We start from the raw sequence: 18,396 nt of genomic DNA on the forward strand, positions 1-18,396 counted from the left end.
CCCTTTGTTGTAAAGTTTGTTTATGACAAGGGACCACCAGATTGGCTTCCCTTTTTTGGAGGAGAGCGTCTTGGTTCTATTGGGGATGGCAGTGATTCAGTGACATTTGTAAGGTAATATCCTAATTCACCCAAAATATTAATACATCAAAATGTTTTGCATCAACACTTCTCTTCTGAAGTCCGGACAATAACAAGAAGTAAGAAACTATAACAACTGTTTTCGAGTAACCAAAAACTCCAGTGATTTACCTGAAAATTTTGAACAATTTTTGAAGAACGGAGCAAAACAAATGAGATAAAAGTCACTGACACTTGGGAGGTGCAAGCTCCTACTATTTTAGGCTTTATCCAGAATTCTTGAGTAAACAAGTTGAGAGATCCCACCTCTGAAGCTACTAAATCATTTTTTCCTGGGGCCACACCAATAGTAGGTCATAAGCCGGAAGTTAGCATCATAAGCGAGTAGGAGGCGATCTACGATTTTTTCTTTTCTCAATGGTGATTTATTTTGAGTAGTCACTTCCTGTTTGCATGTTGGGGCGGACCGATATGGCGGCGGTGTCTGAAGATTGGTTTCTTCGGAATGGCAGAGGCCGTCGGAACGGTTCCCGGAACATCGTATCACGTATTGGACGGAGCCGAATTACTGGCTGTGGGCTTACACGGGGAGCACAGGTATGTTGCTGTGTAAAGTGAGGAACAGCAGTGTTAGTGGGTACAGGCCATCTATATCCGGGCCCTTTAGTTACCAAATCTGTCAGGGCTGGCCAGCGAGCAGTGGACTCACTGGGCAAGTAGTATGTCTAAAATGACCAGCCAGTTACGTTATGTACTTAAGGATATCTTCCAAGTTCCCTGCTTGTAGTGAATGCAGACATTTAGGGCAGATAGCTGTCGAAAACATATGATTATGTATCTTTTTGTTTATTTTGTGTTAAGTTATTGCAGCATACACAGTCCTGAGAGGGGGACAGGTTCTTCAGTGCTATAAACACATTTCTGTTGCAGATATGGTATTTTCCGAAATGCCAGGCGTTGGAAGTGATTGATGCAATTATAGCTTTAGTTTTTTCAAACTTTTATATCCCACTGCTTCGACTGTATACATACTGAAACTTCCAGAGCAAAGTAAGCAATGTTTTAGTTATTGTTTATGATAGTTGCTTTTGCATAAGTGATTGGACCACTGAAAATCATGTTTTTGCTATTGACAAAGGAAAGAAGAAAGAAAACTTTATTGTCATTAGGGAACAAGTGCAACCTAAATGAAATTTCGGTTATCAGCTCATCATCAGAGTACAGAGGCAATTTATGTATAAAAAAGAATAAGACATGACATATACACAGCTATTGTAGTGACTAATAAAATACTACTTCTAGCCCATTTCTTGTCAGATAAACTACCCACACACATAAACCTAAACACGCAGAAAAAGAGGAAAAAATGCAGTTTAATATTGCACATGAGGAATTATTGCAATTGCATTCTTAAGAGAAAGATATTGCACTTCTGTAAGAATATATTGACTATAGTGAAGTAAATAACATATAACTTTCAAAATATTACTAGTGAGATCACGTTTGAAGATAGGATCCATCCAAGTTGACGGTAATTCTTTTTAGTGCATCAGATTAATTTGCTCTTGCAAATGCCAGTTTTTGTAACTGTGTATTTTTATAGTTGTATATTTGTCATTGTGTAACCTTGTATACTGATCTGTACTTTTTGGAGCTTTTCTCCAAAGTACCCCCATTGAAAAACGGGTCCCTCGTGGTCCAGTGGACCATCCTGGCAAAAAGACTGCAAATAAATAAATAAAACAAAAAATGTCAGAGGTTTATGAGCCTTATAACTGTTTGATAGAAACTTTTCCAGAGCTTGGAGGTTCTACAATGGATGCTGTGGTACCTCTTGTCAGGTGAATCTAGCAAACCACCCAAATGCTGGATGTTATGTCTCAAGTATTTTGTATGCCCTCCGAGTTCTTCTTCTTGTCAGAAGTTCTTGCGTGGTTGGAAGATTTGTGCCCATTATCTTCTTTGTAATCTTCACTACTCCCTGAAGCTTCTTCCTCTCTGTGTAGTACTGTTTCCGAACCACACAGTAAAGCTGCAGGTGAGAATACATTCAGTAGCTCCTGTGTAGAAAGTGGATAGAGCATTCAGAGGAAGTTTTGCTCTTTTGATCCTTCTCAAAGTGCAGGCGTTGGTGAGATTTTTTTTAATTAACTGGCCAGTGTTTGTGGACCAGGAGAGGTCCTCTGAGATGTTTACGCCCAGGGACTTTGTAGATTGAACTCCCTCTACCACCTCACCGTTGATCTCAAGTGAAGACTGAATAGCTGGCTTTTTTCTGAAGTCAATGAATTTTTTTTTTTTAGTTTTGTTGACATTCAGATCCTAGTTGTTATTTTTGCACCATTTGATCAGAGAGCTGACTTTGTTCCTGTATTCCCTCTCGTCAATGTCATCATCCCTTTATGAGACCTACTACTGTGATATTTGATGATATGGTTATTAGGAAATTTCGCACAGCAGTCGTGGGTAAGGATGGTGAATAGTAGAGGATTAAGTACACACCCTTATAGCACCCCAATGTTGAGTGTAATGATACCTGATGTGTTGTTACCAGCATGTGTCTTCTGTGGTCTTCGATCAAGAAGTCGAGCATCCAGTTGCAGATTTCCATTTGAGAGTAATGTTAAGTGTGAACTGTTTGTTGCTTGGAGGAGTCATAATGAAAGTAAGTGTCTCTTCCATTTTTAGCTTGTTTCCTTTATTACTACGTTATACTTTGGTCAAGCAATTTTCTGATTTATGCACGGTCATGTGGAAGGATTGTGTCAGTGTATGTCATAGTTATTATTTTGTCTTATTTTTTTTTGTCTGGAATTGGTGCTCCTTGATCTTTGTCTAGTATCTCTTCAGGCTTGCATATCTTGAGGTTAGGGCAGTAGTGGAATTCAGTATTAAGTGATGTTTTTGTGGGAAGTGCTTGTTAAGCTTTTCTTCATCATTTCTGTTGTATAGTCTGGGTGAGTTTTGCACTTTTGCTGTCATGTACAAAGCATACCATAAAATATCAAATTACCATTGTTGTATCTCATTTTATACTTTCCTCAGCACATTTGGTTACAAGTTTACTGGAAATCTACAGCATGAAATAGATTAATATGTATAACACTTCTACTTTCATACTTTCTTTACCTCGCATGTTAAATTTACTAGACTTTATATATATTTTTCTATTTTCATTCTGTATAACTGTTAGCATAAGGGATTTTATATAAGTGACTTGTGTGTGTGTTTTGTGTATGTGGTTTAAAGCTGTTATGTAATGAAGCTTTTCTCCTGGGCGTCTGCTGAAAACGGGCTTTTGGCCCAGTTGGACACTCCCAGTAAACGTAAAATTAATAAGTAAATAAATGTACACCTTTGTCACCATTTGGCCACATTTTTTGTAAAAGTTAAGGACTTTTGTGAACTGTATTAGTTACTTCAGCCTTTTAAAGTTGTACTTGTGAGACTGGTATTGTTTATAATGCATTTTGAGAGAGTTGACATTTTGGAGTAGTTTGGTGAATGGGGTTAGACGGCAATGTTTATTTTAGGCACCTCCACATGATCTTTAGTGACATACAAGCCCCTGCTTTCCTGACAGGAATGCCTTTTGCCAGTTCTATGAAGCTCCCTACCTTTACACTGACAATTATGACTAATAAAGGACTGAATTAATGTTTCAATTGCTTTTCTAGTATGTTATTAAACAACCAAACAAATTATGTTTTTAAAATGGCAGTATTCTGTTGCATTGTTAAACAAATGTTAACATAAAAAAAAAAAAAAAACTATGCACCTGGCGTGTATTCTTTTGCCCAATAATGCACCTGATGTTTATTATCCTGCCCTTCTTGACTGTTTCCTGTTACTTTGTGGGCTACTGTTGTCCCATACCAACTTGCTAAAGGAGTAAATTATTGCACAACATCCATCAGGTGCACACCTGCTACCAAAAGTCTGTTGCTGCACATTGTGTGTAACTGGGACAATTTGTATCATACTTGTGGTGTTTACATTTTCTGCACTGGGTTGGGTGCACTTACTGGTCTTGGTGGTTTTGTAATGTATGCAAATGTTTTGTGCAATGGAAGTGGTAAGCGCTTGCATGGGTAATTCAGCTGCTTTGCATGTAAGCAGAGTTCTTAAATATGACTATTTATTTTTATGCTATGGACAGGCAGTGTACTATTTTATCAGTTAAGTATATATTTGAAGTTATAGTTGTAAAAGCCTGTTTATTTACATACTGTTAATCTGTAATTTCTACTGTAAATATACATTTCTGTCATTTATAAACTGTTAACCCGAACCAGCACTAACTTGATGTGGGGTGCTTAAAGTAAATTTCATTATCTCTAATGCTGTATATCTTAGAACAAATCCACTGGCAGTTGCATCAGATCAGGAAACTTGTAGTACAAAACATTAACAATAAAAAGGTAGCACAAATACTCTCCTGAGGATGTGAAATAACCTTTCTTTTAAATATCAGACCAAGCCTGTCAGTATCATTATTCAGAAATAAAATATGTGCACACAGTAATGGTTGTCGCACCTAATACCAACAGACAGCAAGGTTGACAATATAAATGTATGAATGTCTTTGGGCTTCGGCCCTAATGGATGCAGCCTTCTTACCTGCAGTGTCTTGCTTTCTTTGGAAACTGTTTCCTGCATATAATTTAAAATATACCCATTTCATTATGTAATGTCCAAAATGCTTGCATTAAATTTGGAAATTTTCCAGTAAGACCATGGACGTAACAGTTCCAGCCTTTCTAAATATAGAATTTACTTTAATTCTTTCATATTTTTATTGTTAATGATTTGCACTACAGGTTTCCTGATGCAGTGTTGTAACTGTTAGTGGTTATGTTTTGAGATGCATTGTGGTCTAGGAAGGCAAAGGTGACTTAAGCCTAATAAGAAACATTTTCTGAGACCTTTCTTGTGTATTCCTGTAATCTGTTGTGGAGAACCTCTGTGTCTTTTGTAGACATAACTGAAAATTTGGGTGTCAGAACCGTAAAAAAACGCAATTTTCTTTTGTAGCTGAACACTCAGTTACAGCTTCCTGTGGGACGCCACTGGTTGGCTGTTTGAAAGTTTAGTTTATAACTTGTGTAGGCATGCATATAGTTGGAGGAATGGGCTGCTTTACTCCCATTTTTCAGTATAGCTTAGAATTTCTGTAGTCTTAAGTATAGTAACATTAGTGACTTTAAAGGCATTGTATTCCCGCTTGTATTTTCTTAGACATAATTTGCAGTGCTACAAAATTATTATGGTATTATGGGAGCTATATTCGCTTAACTCATCTCAGCTCACTCAAATTATAGTGATTTATTGGAGCTCTTTGGGGAAGAAAAAATATATAAAAAGCAAGTGTCAAACTAATGCTAGCAGTTTCCTTTTTTTATGCTGGGTGTATGTTTGTGATCCTTTATTAATGAGCACTAAAGCTGGTGGCTTGGCTGGTGTGTGTATGTATATATGTGTGTGTGTGTGTGTGTATATATATATATATATATATATATATATATATATATATATATATATATATATATATAAAATCTTAGTATAATATTTAAGCAGTAGAGAATTTCTGTAAGGGAATGAAAACAGAGGAGAAGAGTAGTAGGTAAGGAAACTGGGCATTAAAGCAAAGGAACAGTCCTGCTGGAGGAAATGTTTAATGCAATGCAGACTGAAAAAAAAAAAAAACGTTTGACTGGTGCTACCAAATCCTGATAATAGTAAGGACAGTGCGATAAACTGATTAGTGGAGGTGGGTTGGATGACAATAGCCAAGAAACAGCAGGAAGAGGACAATTGGGGTATGAAAGGATGAATAAATATGAAAGTATACCAAAAGAGTATTAACAGTGACGTAAGATTGGGTGATAAGTGAGGCACATTTTCCTTTTGCTTGTGCTTGGATGAGATGGGGGCAGGCCTTAAATACATTAGTAGGCTGCGGTGTGTTTAGAATTTGGCTAAGAGAAAATGTACAGTAAAATTGTAGTGAAGAAAAGTTAGTTATTGGTGCCATGCGATTGTCAGCTTGTGGCTGGAAATGTGACATTGGTGTCATTTTGGTCTGTACTGGTTTTCCCCTTTGAAGGTATGTGGTTTCAGAGAGGTGGCATAGCCCTTGGTGAATCCTAAGTGTGTGAAGTTAGCTACAGTTTCATTAGTCTCTGATCGATAATGGACAAAATAATGTCTTTAGTGTTCCTAATTTGATGTTTAGTTGCATGTTTGTGAGATTTTTCTGATAAGTTGACTTAAAATTTCTTTGAATTTTCTGTTAACTGATTTTTGAGTATTTTCTTTTAGAATTCTTTGTTTGTGGCTTAAACATGGATTTCTTAACTGTGCTATTAATAATTTGCTAAAGCACAAGTGTCTTGTATAGTGTACTAAAATTATATGTATATTTAAATGTAACACTGGTGACTTGTGTTCCTCATGTTATAAGGGGGTTGATTTGCTTGCCATTATTTGTAGTAAGTCTAGACTTGCTGATTGCACTTGTGTAATTAGCTCGGCTTTAAAAATAGTTTACATATATTAATGACTGGGCTGATAAGGTAAACAATTTTAGGCAAAGTGCAAATAGCGCACACTTGTGAAAAGAAGTGTCTGTTGTCAGTAAAGTTCACTCAACCCCTATTAAACATGATACTACTTATGAGAGCTTTGGGATTCAGGATACAAGCATTCTGCAGTCTGACTGTTCAGAGCGTGACGAAAAAGAAAGTTTACTACAAATAAGAAAGGTGGCTTATAACGCAAATATAATTTTATCATTAAGAGGACCCTGCTTTATGTAACACATAGATTACAGAGAATAATAAAACTGAACAGTCCAGAAAACTTTCTCTCTAAAGAAGAGTTTTCCAACAGAAACAGACAGAGAAATCAAAAATAAAGTTGGAAGAATTCAATAATATTACTGTAAGAAAAAAAGTGGACAGACTGAAGTTGACAACATGGCTAAAGCTGTGGAATACAAAGTCAGTTGGAGGGGAATTGTATGCTTGCAAATGTAATAATAAGCAATGAAAACAGTGGATTTAATAAGACAAATGGTGATTATCATTCCTGTTATTGTTCTAGCAGATTTTGTTGAATTAAAAGTTGGAAATTGTTCAGATCTGGTCGGAAACTATATACTTGTAATTGGGGATTCAATTATTAGAGAAACTGATGTGTGTGCAGGGAAGATGATGAACATCAGTGTTCTGCTTGCCAGGAGCAAAAATACCTTAATGTAAGGAAGTGCAGAGCTGTTTTACTCGTGTTGGTACAAATGATTTCATCTGTTAGGAACTTAACGGATCTCTCAGACATTATAGCTTATATGTTTGTGTTGAACATATTCTTAACAATTCCCATATAGAAAGGAGAGTCAGGCCAGTGTGAATGAAAAGATTTTGGGGGTAATGGGAGCAGGATGTGGATATCTAGAGTAATTAGCTTATGGTCTGATCGGACCAATGATGCATTGACTTCAGGTGTGGAACACTGGTCACTCATGTTGGTAATGACCAGATCTAGGATATTGTTGCCCCTGGTGGGGGTGTGGATAAGTTGATCCAGGGCATTGGAGTTTATGAATTCCAGAAAGCGTTGAGTGAAGGAGTTGGTACAAGAGTAGTTTTCCCAGTTAATGGTGGGGTAGTTGAAATCGCCCATTATTAAGTGTTTGGTTGAACCCTAATATTTTCCAGTACATCAGGAAAAGAGGAGTGGGAATCCTGGGGCATGGTGGGTGATCTGTAGCGAGCTACAATTTGGATTGCAGTTTTGCCCAGAGTTAGTTGCACTTGGATAACCTCGGCTGCATTATGCTGAGCAAGTAGCCTGGAGGTGTGGATATCCTTAATGAATATGGACATACCTCCGCCTTTGGTGTTCCGATCCAGGTTACATGGCTGAAAAGTGTGGTATGAGTTATAGCTTGGTAGTGCAGGGGTGCTCTGCTGGAACCTTGAATCAGGTTTCTGTCACTGTACAGATATCAATGTTCTCCATTTTAAGGAGTGCCTCGAGTGAGTGCATTTTGAGATTTAGACTTCTAGCATTGAATAGCATCACCCTCAGTTTTTGCTTGCCTCTTCTGTTACGGTGGTGAATTTGTCATTTTGAACCTTGCCTTAAAACGGCACTATATAGGGGCGGCAAGAGCCTTGGCCAGTATCCGGAATCCCAGGGGTGACAAGTGCAGGCCATCTCTAGCAAAGCATTGTGGTCTGTCAACCATGTCATCCCAGGCAGACAGATACTGGATCCCTTTAGAATGGCACCAGAAGCTTAGCCAATTGTTGAAGTCAATCATTTTGTCCTTGTACTGCGGCATCATTCTGGGTGATGGCAGAATGCTGCTCAGGGCTAGGGTCATACCTGCCTGGGCTACAAGATCGGAGAGCTCTTCCATGTCTCGAGTGCGTGTTATGGTTGTGATTTTAAAGACCAAGACCTGTGGTTGTTACATGTTCAATGAAGATAGGAGTACTGAAGATTGCGTAATTGACAAAGATAACCTTGAAACATGTAGCAGTTGTTGAGAGTGCATAGACCACCGAAGTCAAGTACTAATGACCTAGAGGAGTTCATATATTTCATGCATGAAACACACAGTGGAGAAATAATACTGGCTGGGTACTTAAATTACTTGAAACAGATTGAAACAATATTGATTCAACAACGTTAGGAAATTTTGTTTACAATGTGTGTTCAAAGAACAGCAATTGCTTTAGTCTGTGAAAAGGCCTACCAAGGGAGAGGACCATGCTAGACATTGTGTTCCTAAGGAAATGACTTGTTAGTTCTTGCCAATTTTTGCTGCCATTGATGTGCAGTAACTATGTGGCTATAAAGGTTAAATTGCTGCTAGACAATTCTGTCAAACTGAAATCTAAACCAATACACTGATTTAATAACTGACCTGTATGGAAACAAAACAGTCACTATGTAAAACTAATAGTAGTAATAAGTGACGTGGAAAAAAACTAGAAGAAATGTGTGGCAAGTTTTGAGCGAAATTGTGTGAATGTAAAAAGTCAGTTTAACATCTAAATCTAGACACACAAAGTATGGAGGATACATTTCTACAAGAAGAAACTTTAAGGTGAGAGATGAAATGGAAAAGAAGTTGAACTATGACTTTTTGAAAACCTTAAGGTAGACAGACCGAACACAAGACTATCTATATAGTGGTTTCCTGTTTTCCTCAGTATCTTAATAAAAATCTGAAGAAAAGTTTTATAAATCTTAAGCTGTGGTAGGAGTAAAAACATCCAAATAAACTGTATGCAGATTCTAAAGGTTATTCTACACAACAAATTATAGATAAAAAATGTTTGGCTCCACAACATGATAAATTGTCGTAACAGCAAGGCAAGTTCAGATACCGAATTTAAATTGGGCCGTTTTGAAAAATAACTACTATGTAACGTAGACCCAAAGTGCAGGGAAGAAAAGGAATTAGTAATGACTTGAACAGTTGGGCCATAACTTCAGGCACATTAGCTGTTGTTCACTGGGCATTTAGGTGTGCAGAGATTGCTCAAGATAGATTGACTGTATGTCTCAAATCTTTGGGTTTGTCCTATTTTCCTTTTCCCTTAGAAGCTTACAGGCGTACAAGTCCATTTTCATGTTACTTTGAATTAATGGAATGATTGGGACTTCATCTTCAGCATGTATATGTTGAAAATGGATCTATAACCACCTGTATCATGCTTTATTACAATATAATTTTATAAGTGAAAAATTGTGCTGTGATCTAATTTATATAGATGTCAGCATTCAATAGTATTGTACACAAACACTGATCTGCAAGTTAGAAAGTACAGTTGTGTAAGCTGAACTTGCCTTAATAGTAGATGTTTGAATGATCACTGCTGCAGTAGTCATTGCTACATAGGTTATATCCTGCCAAGAACATAACATCTGTCTAGCTTCCAAAGCCTCAGGACACCTTCATGTCCCAAACTGTCAAGCTGAGCTGACTAAAAGATGAGTTTGGGTGCCAAGCCTTTCGGAACTTTCCTGCCAGCAGAGAGAGGGAGGCTGAGCCCTGAAAGGTGAAGAATAAAAAAAAAAAAACATTTCACTGTGGCATTAAAGAGTGTGTGTGTGTGTGTGTGTGTGTGTGTGTGTGTGTGTGTGTGTGTGTGTAAGGAGCAGGTATTGCAGTAGTGATCATTTGAGCAGCTACTGTAGTGAGTTCCAGCTTGCACGACTGTACAATATTCTTTGTATTGATCATTGCTGCAGTAGCCTTGGCTGTATGGGTACTACCATAGCTAATTGTATTTTGAGAGGTTGAAGAGGGGTCCAAGAGCCCCTGGAGAATGGTCCTAACAAAGCATGATCTAGACCTGGTGAAGGAATCCTGCTTGTAAAATTATGTACAGAGGGCCAAGTAGCAGCCTGTTGTGTACTTTCTAGAATCTGGCACTTTCCAAAAAGCCATTGAAGAAACCAAAGTCTTTGACCCTGCTTGGAATAAATTTACCATGTCGAGTATAGCAAAAGGTAATAGCCTAGAGAACCATTTAGCAACTCAACTCTACCTCACGCACTGTATTCTATCTAATTCCTCCCTCTGCCCTGCTCTCTCTCCCTGTGCTCCTAAATGTTGCATAGTGCAGACCAACATCTTCTGGAAATCTCTAAGCCCAAGAGACAAATTGGCAAACTTCTGTATAGTCATTCAGTTGCTGTCACCCGGAATAAACTCCCCCAGACCTAAGAGCTACCACTACCAATTTCCGTTTAAAAAAAAAATGTTAAGATTACATGCTCAAATCATGGTCTTGCCCACGCTCCACTCCAATCTGGCCTATCTCCTCCTCTTCTCTTTTCTCCTTTATCTCTGTTAATACTATGTTATGGTAACTATGCCCCAGTATCTCTTTCTTTCTTCTTACTAATAATCTGCATAAATGTATTAAAAAAAACTGCTCATTGTCAAATGATAAATCATTTCATATTTCAATCCTGTTAATTGCCAGTTATAAAACGACCCCCCCCCCCCATTAATATTCCAAAACGTGCACGCTGATTGGTCAGCGTGCACGTTGTAAATCAGAGTTATAGTAATGGAAAAAGGTAGAGTCACCCGGACTTTTTCCATTAGTATAACACTTTTTTTTTACAGCAACGGAGAACGCAAGATCTCTGTTGCTGTTTAGACACTGTCTCGCTATGTTAAAGGAGTTTAACATAGCGAGACAGCTTTTAAAAAAAAGTAACTGAGATCTTCCTATCTCTGTTGCTTTTTTTAAAGGTGTCTCGCTATGTTAAATGGGTTTAACATAGTGAGACAGATTTAAAAAAGCAACATAGATTCTCCGTTGCTTTTTTAAAGCTGTCTTGCTATGTTAAACTCTCTTAACACAGCGAGACACTTTGTAAAAAGCAACGAAGATCTTGCTTTCTCCGTTGCTTTTGCCCACAGCTCTGAAGTACTGCATAAGCATACACATGTGCAGTACATCAGAACTACAGCAGAATACCAGACAGCTGCGAAAGGGCAGCAAGGAGGCATTATACAATGCCATTATTTAAGAAAAATAATAATTTTTTTTCTTAAATAATGTCATTATATAATAGCAATAACCCACTTCTGGGTTTGGGTAATACTGGATTTACCCACAGTGGTCTTTGTTTGGCCACTCGGGCTTCACACACGTGACCACACCAACCTTGGGTAAATCCAGCATTACCCACACCCAGGTGTGGGTTATTGCTATATTGTTAACTGCACTCCTTATTCTGTGTATGTAACTAAGCTTTTGTTTAGAAGTCTATTTTACTGTTATTCTATACGAGTTCATTATTACTAATTGTTACACTCTATATTTGTATATGTTTTGTTTGTTTGTTTTTATGTACTGGAGCTTTTCTCATTGGGTCTCTACTGAAAAAGGGTTTCTTGCCCAGTCAGACTAACCCTGTTAAATGTCAAATAAATACATTTAGAAAAGGTATGTTTTGAGACTGGTTGGTTGTCCCTTCTTAACTTCACAAGAAATGAACAATTGATCTGATAATATGAAAGATTTAGTTCTGTCAGGGTAGTACTGGAGTCGTCTGTGGGCGTCCCAAGGTATGGAGTATTCTTTCTCCCTCATTTTTTAGGTTCAGAAAAGAAAATGAGGAGATGAAAATGTTGGCTTAAAGTAAACTCTCTGTTACAGCTTTAGGCATAAAAGAAGGATTATTTCTTAAAGGAACTCTGTCCTTGTGGAAAATGAGGTAGGGTTGACTCACCATAAGAGCTTGCAACTCTCTTATTTTATTTTCAGTTTGATTACCGGGGAAGTCCACTGGGCCTGAAAGTGCCCATATTCAGTAGAGGCCCGGGGAGAAAAGCTCCATAAGCAATACAATAAGGGTTACATCATTTTAAAGGTATAATACATGTATAATATTCATACAGTAAGGAAAAGGAAATGCAAATGCATAAAATGTAAATCATACAACACAGTTAACAGATATTATAGAACACAGTTTAACTCTGATACTGTTCTTGCAGAGATCAAAGGAATCGTTAAGACTGTCCCATGTTAAGAACCAACCTCAAGTCAGTCCAATTAGTTGGCTCAAATGCTGCGTTAGTTTCTCTAACACAAAATTTAAGATCCCTAGGAGGGGCCACTAGTTTACTTGGAGGCCTCTTTTGTAAAACCCTTTTCAAGAACATTCTGACATCTGACTGTCTTGAAAGAGGAGGATCCATGGATATGCTGAAATGGCTGATAAATGAACCTTGGTGAGGAATAAGAAAGGCCATAGGATGGTAACTAGCATATTGTAAAACCAGCGAACAACTAGTCCTGCATGGCTGCTGGTTATGCTGTTGACACCAACTAGAAAACCTTTCCCATTTGCTAATATGATTTTCTAGTAGCGGGCTTTCTTGCCTCCATTAGCACCTGCTGTGAGTTCTCAGAAAACAAGTAGCTAAAAGGAATTAAGACCCTGTCCTCTAGGCAGTCAGTTGAAAGTGATTGATGTCTGGGTGTATCAAGCACCCCTGTTCTTGTGTGAATATATGCATTCTGTGAAGAAAGTTGCGGTAATCGCCTCTGGTCATTTCCAAAAGAAGGGAGAACTATTGCCCGAGCTAGAAGGGAGCCACTACAGTGATGATGGAGGATTCCTTCTGAATCTTCAGAGTATCCTGGATATTGTTGGAAAGGCATGCAGGAACATTCCTGTTCAAAGAAAAGGCATCTGTCTTCCAGGCCTTCTTGCATGGAGTTCTGGAACAGACTTTTGACAGTTGATTGCGCATAGAGGCGGCAAAGAGGTCTACCTGAGGAATTTCCCACAGATTGATCAAATCTTGGAAGTCCTTGGGAGCTAGTTTCCATTCTTGAGGGTCTGCCCTGGTCCTGCTTAGTTTGTCTGACACGGTTTTGTTTTGGCAGGAAGTAAGATGCCTGTGGAGTGAGATTGTGCTGTGAAGCTATAGCCCAAGCTAACATGGCTAACTTGCAGAGGGGGTGTGACCTGGGCCCTCCTTGCTTCTTGATTTCATCGCATCACTCTGGTATTATCCGTAACCACTTGAAGAGGTCCTGGGGACGAAAGATAGAGTATCTCCTTGATATTTATGCGCTTGCATTTGTCCTTGGTGTCCCACACCCCCTGCAGTTTTCTCTCCTGAAACTACTCCCCAAGCAAAGTCTTATGTATCTGTGGTGACTGCTTTGGAGGAGGGAAAAGTAGGAGGAGACCTTGATTTAAGGATATCTGTCATCTACATCAAGTGATTCTGTTCATACAAAACTCGGTACTGAGACTTGGGGAAAAAGTAGGAGGAGACCTTGATTTAAGGATATCTGTCATCTACATCAAGTGATTCTGTTCATACAAACCTCTGTACTGAGACTTGGGAAAAGTAAAGGGTGTTGATGGCAGGACCAGAGAGATTTCAGTTACCACTGTATCTTTCTCATGTGGAGTTTTGCCAAGGGTATAATTGGAATCAAATGCCATAAGACCCAAAATCCTGAGGCATTCCTTTACAGTGACAGTCTGAGTAGAAAACCTTAGAAATAGATTTAAATAAAAATCTATTCTTCTTGTGGAAGAAAAGCTGTTTGAACTGAGTTATCTAGTTGACATTCCAGGAACACAATCCTGTATGAGGGAGTCAAGAAAGACTTCTGAATGTTCTCTTGGGAGTTGCATCTTGTGCAAGAGCTCTAACCCAAGACCGAGATTCTTGATATTTTGAAAGACTCTGCAGAGTTAAGCAAGCCATCTGAATACAGACAGATTTGGATTCCTTATAGCCATCAATGAGCTATAACTGGAGCTACACTTTGGACTATCCACTTCACCAGGAGTGTCCACAAAGGGTAAGACAGAGAACCGGTAATATGATTCAAATGTACAAAACCTTAAATGCCTGAAGTCTGGATGAATAGGAATATGATGATGACCATCTTAAGTTTAGTGTTACCAGGAAATTTTGAATCTGGAAGAAGGGGCAGCAGGTTGTAAAGTAACATAATTTTGAATTTGTAAAAGATCTTTTTAGCTGTAGCTTCTAGTAGTGGAACTGGATCAGGCAAGCTGTCTGTTTTGAAGGCATACAGATTTGGGTGGACTTTTCCCAGAAGTCATATTAAAGGTGAAACAGTATGGTTAGAAGAAATTTTTGAACTGTGGAGGACAAATTTTTTCATTACTAGTTTGGTGCAAGGCACAGAATGTTGAAACCCTGATTATGAAACATTATGCTGGAGACAAGTCAGTAAGTGTGTGTGGGAGTTGAGCAACTGACTGCTGCTTGCCCATCCTGGGAGGAAAACACACTTGCCTAGTACACTGTCTACACCCATGTGAGAAAGATGTCTGGCATGTGGATAATGGGCTAGAGAAGTGTGCTTGGCTGTGGCAGACCATGGCCGTGTAATGGCCTTCACAGTGCGTGTTTGCGAATGTGTGTGTATTCACAGTGGAAGGCTTATCAACCCATGACATTTGTGAGCATGCACACTGCCACCGGTGAGGTTAAGATCTAAAATGAAGGAACTACCATTTAGTAATGCTTGGAAGATGACCATGCTATGATTGCTTGTTGCGAAGAATGGAACTAAATGGACATGGTTGTGGCAGTGGTCTGCAGGCACAGAAGAATTATTAAAACTCTGCCTAGTCCAGTAAGGAATTGTCAGAATTGGTGTTGTCTGTTTAAATTCATTGTCCGTGGACAGAAGGCCTAGAACTAGCTTTTGGCCAAAAGCCTGCTTTGTCAGGGGAGGTTATGAAAAGGCTTGTATGCTTGCCTCAGACTATTTGTATTGAATATGAAGGGTATTAAATGTAAGTACAGTCATTAAGTATGTGTCTTTGGACAGCCAGTAGATGACCTAACTGACCTCGGGGGGGGGGGCGGAGACAAGATCATCTTTCATGATGTATACATTTCCTACCCAAAATGTCAAGCAGATTCTACCACTAACAAAAATATAAAAGAAACCCTACTGAGGTCATTGCTTTTTCTTGTTGGATGTGGTGGTGTTACCTGGTGGTTTTCGTGATGCTTCTATGACTACAGATCCATTTGATAATATCCCTGGAATGTCTTGAGAGGATGGCATGGTCCATTGAACAGTTGATTATTCATAATGAAGATAGGACTAATAGACCAGACAAAGCTTCGGCTAGAATTTGGAAAGAAAGAAACCGCAGAGTAAATAACCCCTTTTCCACAGTGGGGTGTGCCTGAAGTGGTTTCGGTGGAATTACAGGACATTTGCAGTAAGTTGGAAAATCTTCTATTTAAAGAGGCTAACCTATATTTTAATATTATGAGCCTCGATATGTTCAGAATTAGATATTACACCTAGGGGCTTAAGAGCTTTTAAAAGCCCCAGCATAACATTTGACTCTGACAAGGATGCCCAGTATTTTAAAGCGAGGTGGATTGCAGCGGCACATCCGTGTTCTGTTGAGTGGTTTAAAATTCTTATTGAACGAGATCAACTTAAGCAGAAAAAACTGAAAGATGAGGCACTTTTTTTGTATGGAATTGCTTCAACAGGTTAGTTCCAGCCGTTTGGATACCTTGTTGGCTGAGATTAATGAAAAGTTTAAGTCCTATGAGACTGACGTTTTTTCTGTTAATTAAAGCAGGACTTGTGTGACTATGGAATGGTGACTATGGAATGGTATAGCGTTCCTGTGGAAACACAAATAAATTAGGAGAAGTGTGTCATCATGACTTGGGGAAGGTTTTAAAAAAACTTCTGATGTCTTTCACTGATGAAACTACCACAGTGACCTATTTGGACAGTGAAGGTGGAGCCTTTCCTCCGCTTCTGAGGGCTCAGAATCCGGCTGCCCCCAATGAACTGTTTCGGAGAGATGGTGACAACGAACAGTTATCTTCAAACTAGAGAAAAAGAAGTAGGAATACCTGGGGACAATTTAATGGTGGGGAAGGACATTCTGATAAGGGCTATAAAAAACCAAGGTGGTATTAAAGCCTTTGGGACTACTTCCCTTAACGTATCCCTGTGTGAATTATCTGATGCTAGTCTGTTTTAAACTTGGGTTTAAAATTTGTGCCAATGATTCTTCTTCAGCTGTGTGCTTTTTAAATGTGAAATTTTCAGACTGGCCAGAAAGCTGCATCTTAAACGCATTTTTAAGTGAAAGCGAATGTATTTTACAGGATTTGAGTGATGTAAGTAATAGTGGAGATAAATTATTCATCAGAAGTACATGAGTAAAATGAAGTGTTACTGAAGAAATTAATGCCTGTTAGATACCGCCATGGTTTCTGGTAACTGTATGTTTATTCCACCCTTTAACAATATGGGCATTCTGAGTTTTATTACTGCATTTACTTATGCTGCTGAAAAAAATGTTGATTTTTTACAAACAAAAAAGTACTGTGGAGATTAATCTTACTAAGGATCAGTGGGAAGCTTTAAATTGTTTAAACGGTAATTGGGAGCTGGTAATTAAACCCACAGATAAGGGGAATAAAATTGTGGCACTAAATCATGTGCAATATGCCAATATGTGTGTTAAACATTTGAATGATGCATTGGTTTATGAAAATATTTTGATATAATAATGAGATTTTGGAAAAATGTTTTATTAAATGGTGTATGTTAGGGTTATTTTTCAAAGATGGATGTGGAGAGAAAATTTAGTTTTGAAGGCTGTTGGCAACTTTTTATTGTCTATCAAATGTTCATAAGGGGTTAGATAATCTTAAGAGATGCCCTATAGTTTTGGTTTTTTTTTTTCCATTCATTTTTAGTACCTATAGTTTGAAAAATTCCTTCTTGTATTGAAGATACTCAGGATTTTTTTTTTAAATAAAATTCGTAAGGTTAGGTGAAAAAATGACACGTTTTGGTTGGTTATGGAAGTTAAGAAACTATACACCAATGTACAACATCAACATTTTTTTACATTTTAATTCTGAATTATATCATCAAATTTAGGGAACAGCCATGGAGGCTTCTTTTGCCCCCCATATTTGCTAATATTACTCTGGCCCTTTTTGAGCTGGAGTATTTATACCCTCACACTTTTTTCAAAAATCAAGTAGTGAAGTATTTCCTTTGATATAGGTTTGACTTTTATTTGTTATGGGGACATGAATGCTGCCAATGATGTTGTTGAACAAATTAAAAAAAAATAAGTTTTTGTTTTAAATTTGAAGGAATACAATTGGGCGAGCATACTTATTTTCTTGATTTGGTTTTAGTTGGTATGAATAATGGGAATATTTTGACTACAGTGCATAGGGAGGGAGCTGAAAGAAATTTTTTTTTTTTTTTTTTTTTTTTACATGGGTGTAGTTGTCACCCTCCCCATTTCATTTAACTGTGCGTAGTGGGGAATTTCTTAGATTGGATAGGTTGTGTAATCAGGAACAAAGTTTTCTTTTAGAGGATCTTAATACTTTATAGCCTCTGCTGATAAACAGAAGAAAATGTTTTAGAGGCCCTGGAAATTTTTTTTGTAAATGTGAGGTTAGAAATGGAAATAGGAAAGTTTATGAACAAGGTTTGTGGATGAACGATATGTTTTTTACATATGGTAGGGAGCCCATGATGAAGCTACTGATAAAATATAGTTTTGTCACCGCATATAATATACCAAGTTATGGATTTGTATTACTGGCCTATTTTACATAAAGACAAGGTGCTGTTTGGGTTTATATGTTTCCATGTGTTTCTTACAAAAGAGGCTGTAATTTGGGAGATATTTTAGTACATAGTGAATTTGTTCTTAATTGAGATAAATTGGCTAAACAATTCCCCATGGAGTTAGGGAC

At 38.0% G+C, this 18,396-nt stretch overlaps 1 protein-coding gene across 1 annotated transcript in view; it reads left to right on the plus strand.

Annotated features, from left to right (window-relative positions):
• Positions 1-510: 510 nt before the first annotated feature.
• Positions 511-18,396, plus strand: part of LOC122817037 (transient receptor potential cation channel subfamily C member 4 associated protein) — a gene marked incomplete in the record, with an annotated part of 2,826,501 nt that continues 2,808,615 nt past the window's right edge. The window contains 1 exon segment of the mRNA XM_044090168.1: positions 511-677. Within this exon segment, the coding sequence (XP_043946103.1) occupies positions 534-677 (144 nt within the window).

Source organism: Protopterus annectens, chromosome 12.part0 (genome assembly GCF_019279795.1).
Source record: "Protopterus annectens isolate FY-2018-M chromosome 12.part0, PAN1.0, whole genome shotgun sequence".
Lineage (NCBI taxonomy): Eukaryota > Metazoa > Chordata > Ceratodontiformes > Protopteridae > Protopterus > Protopterus annectens.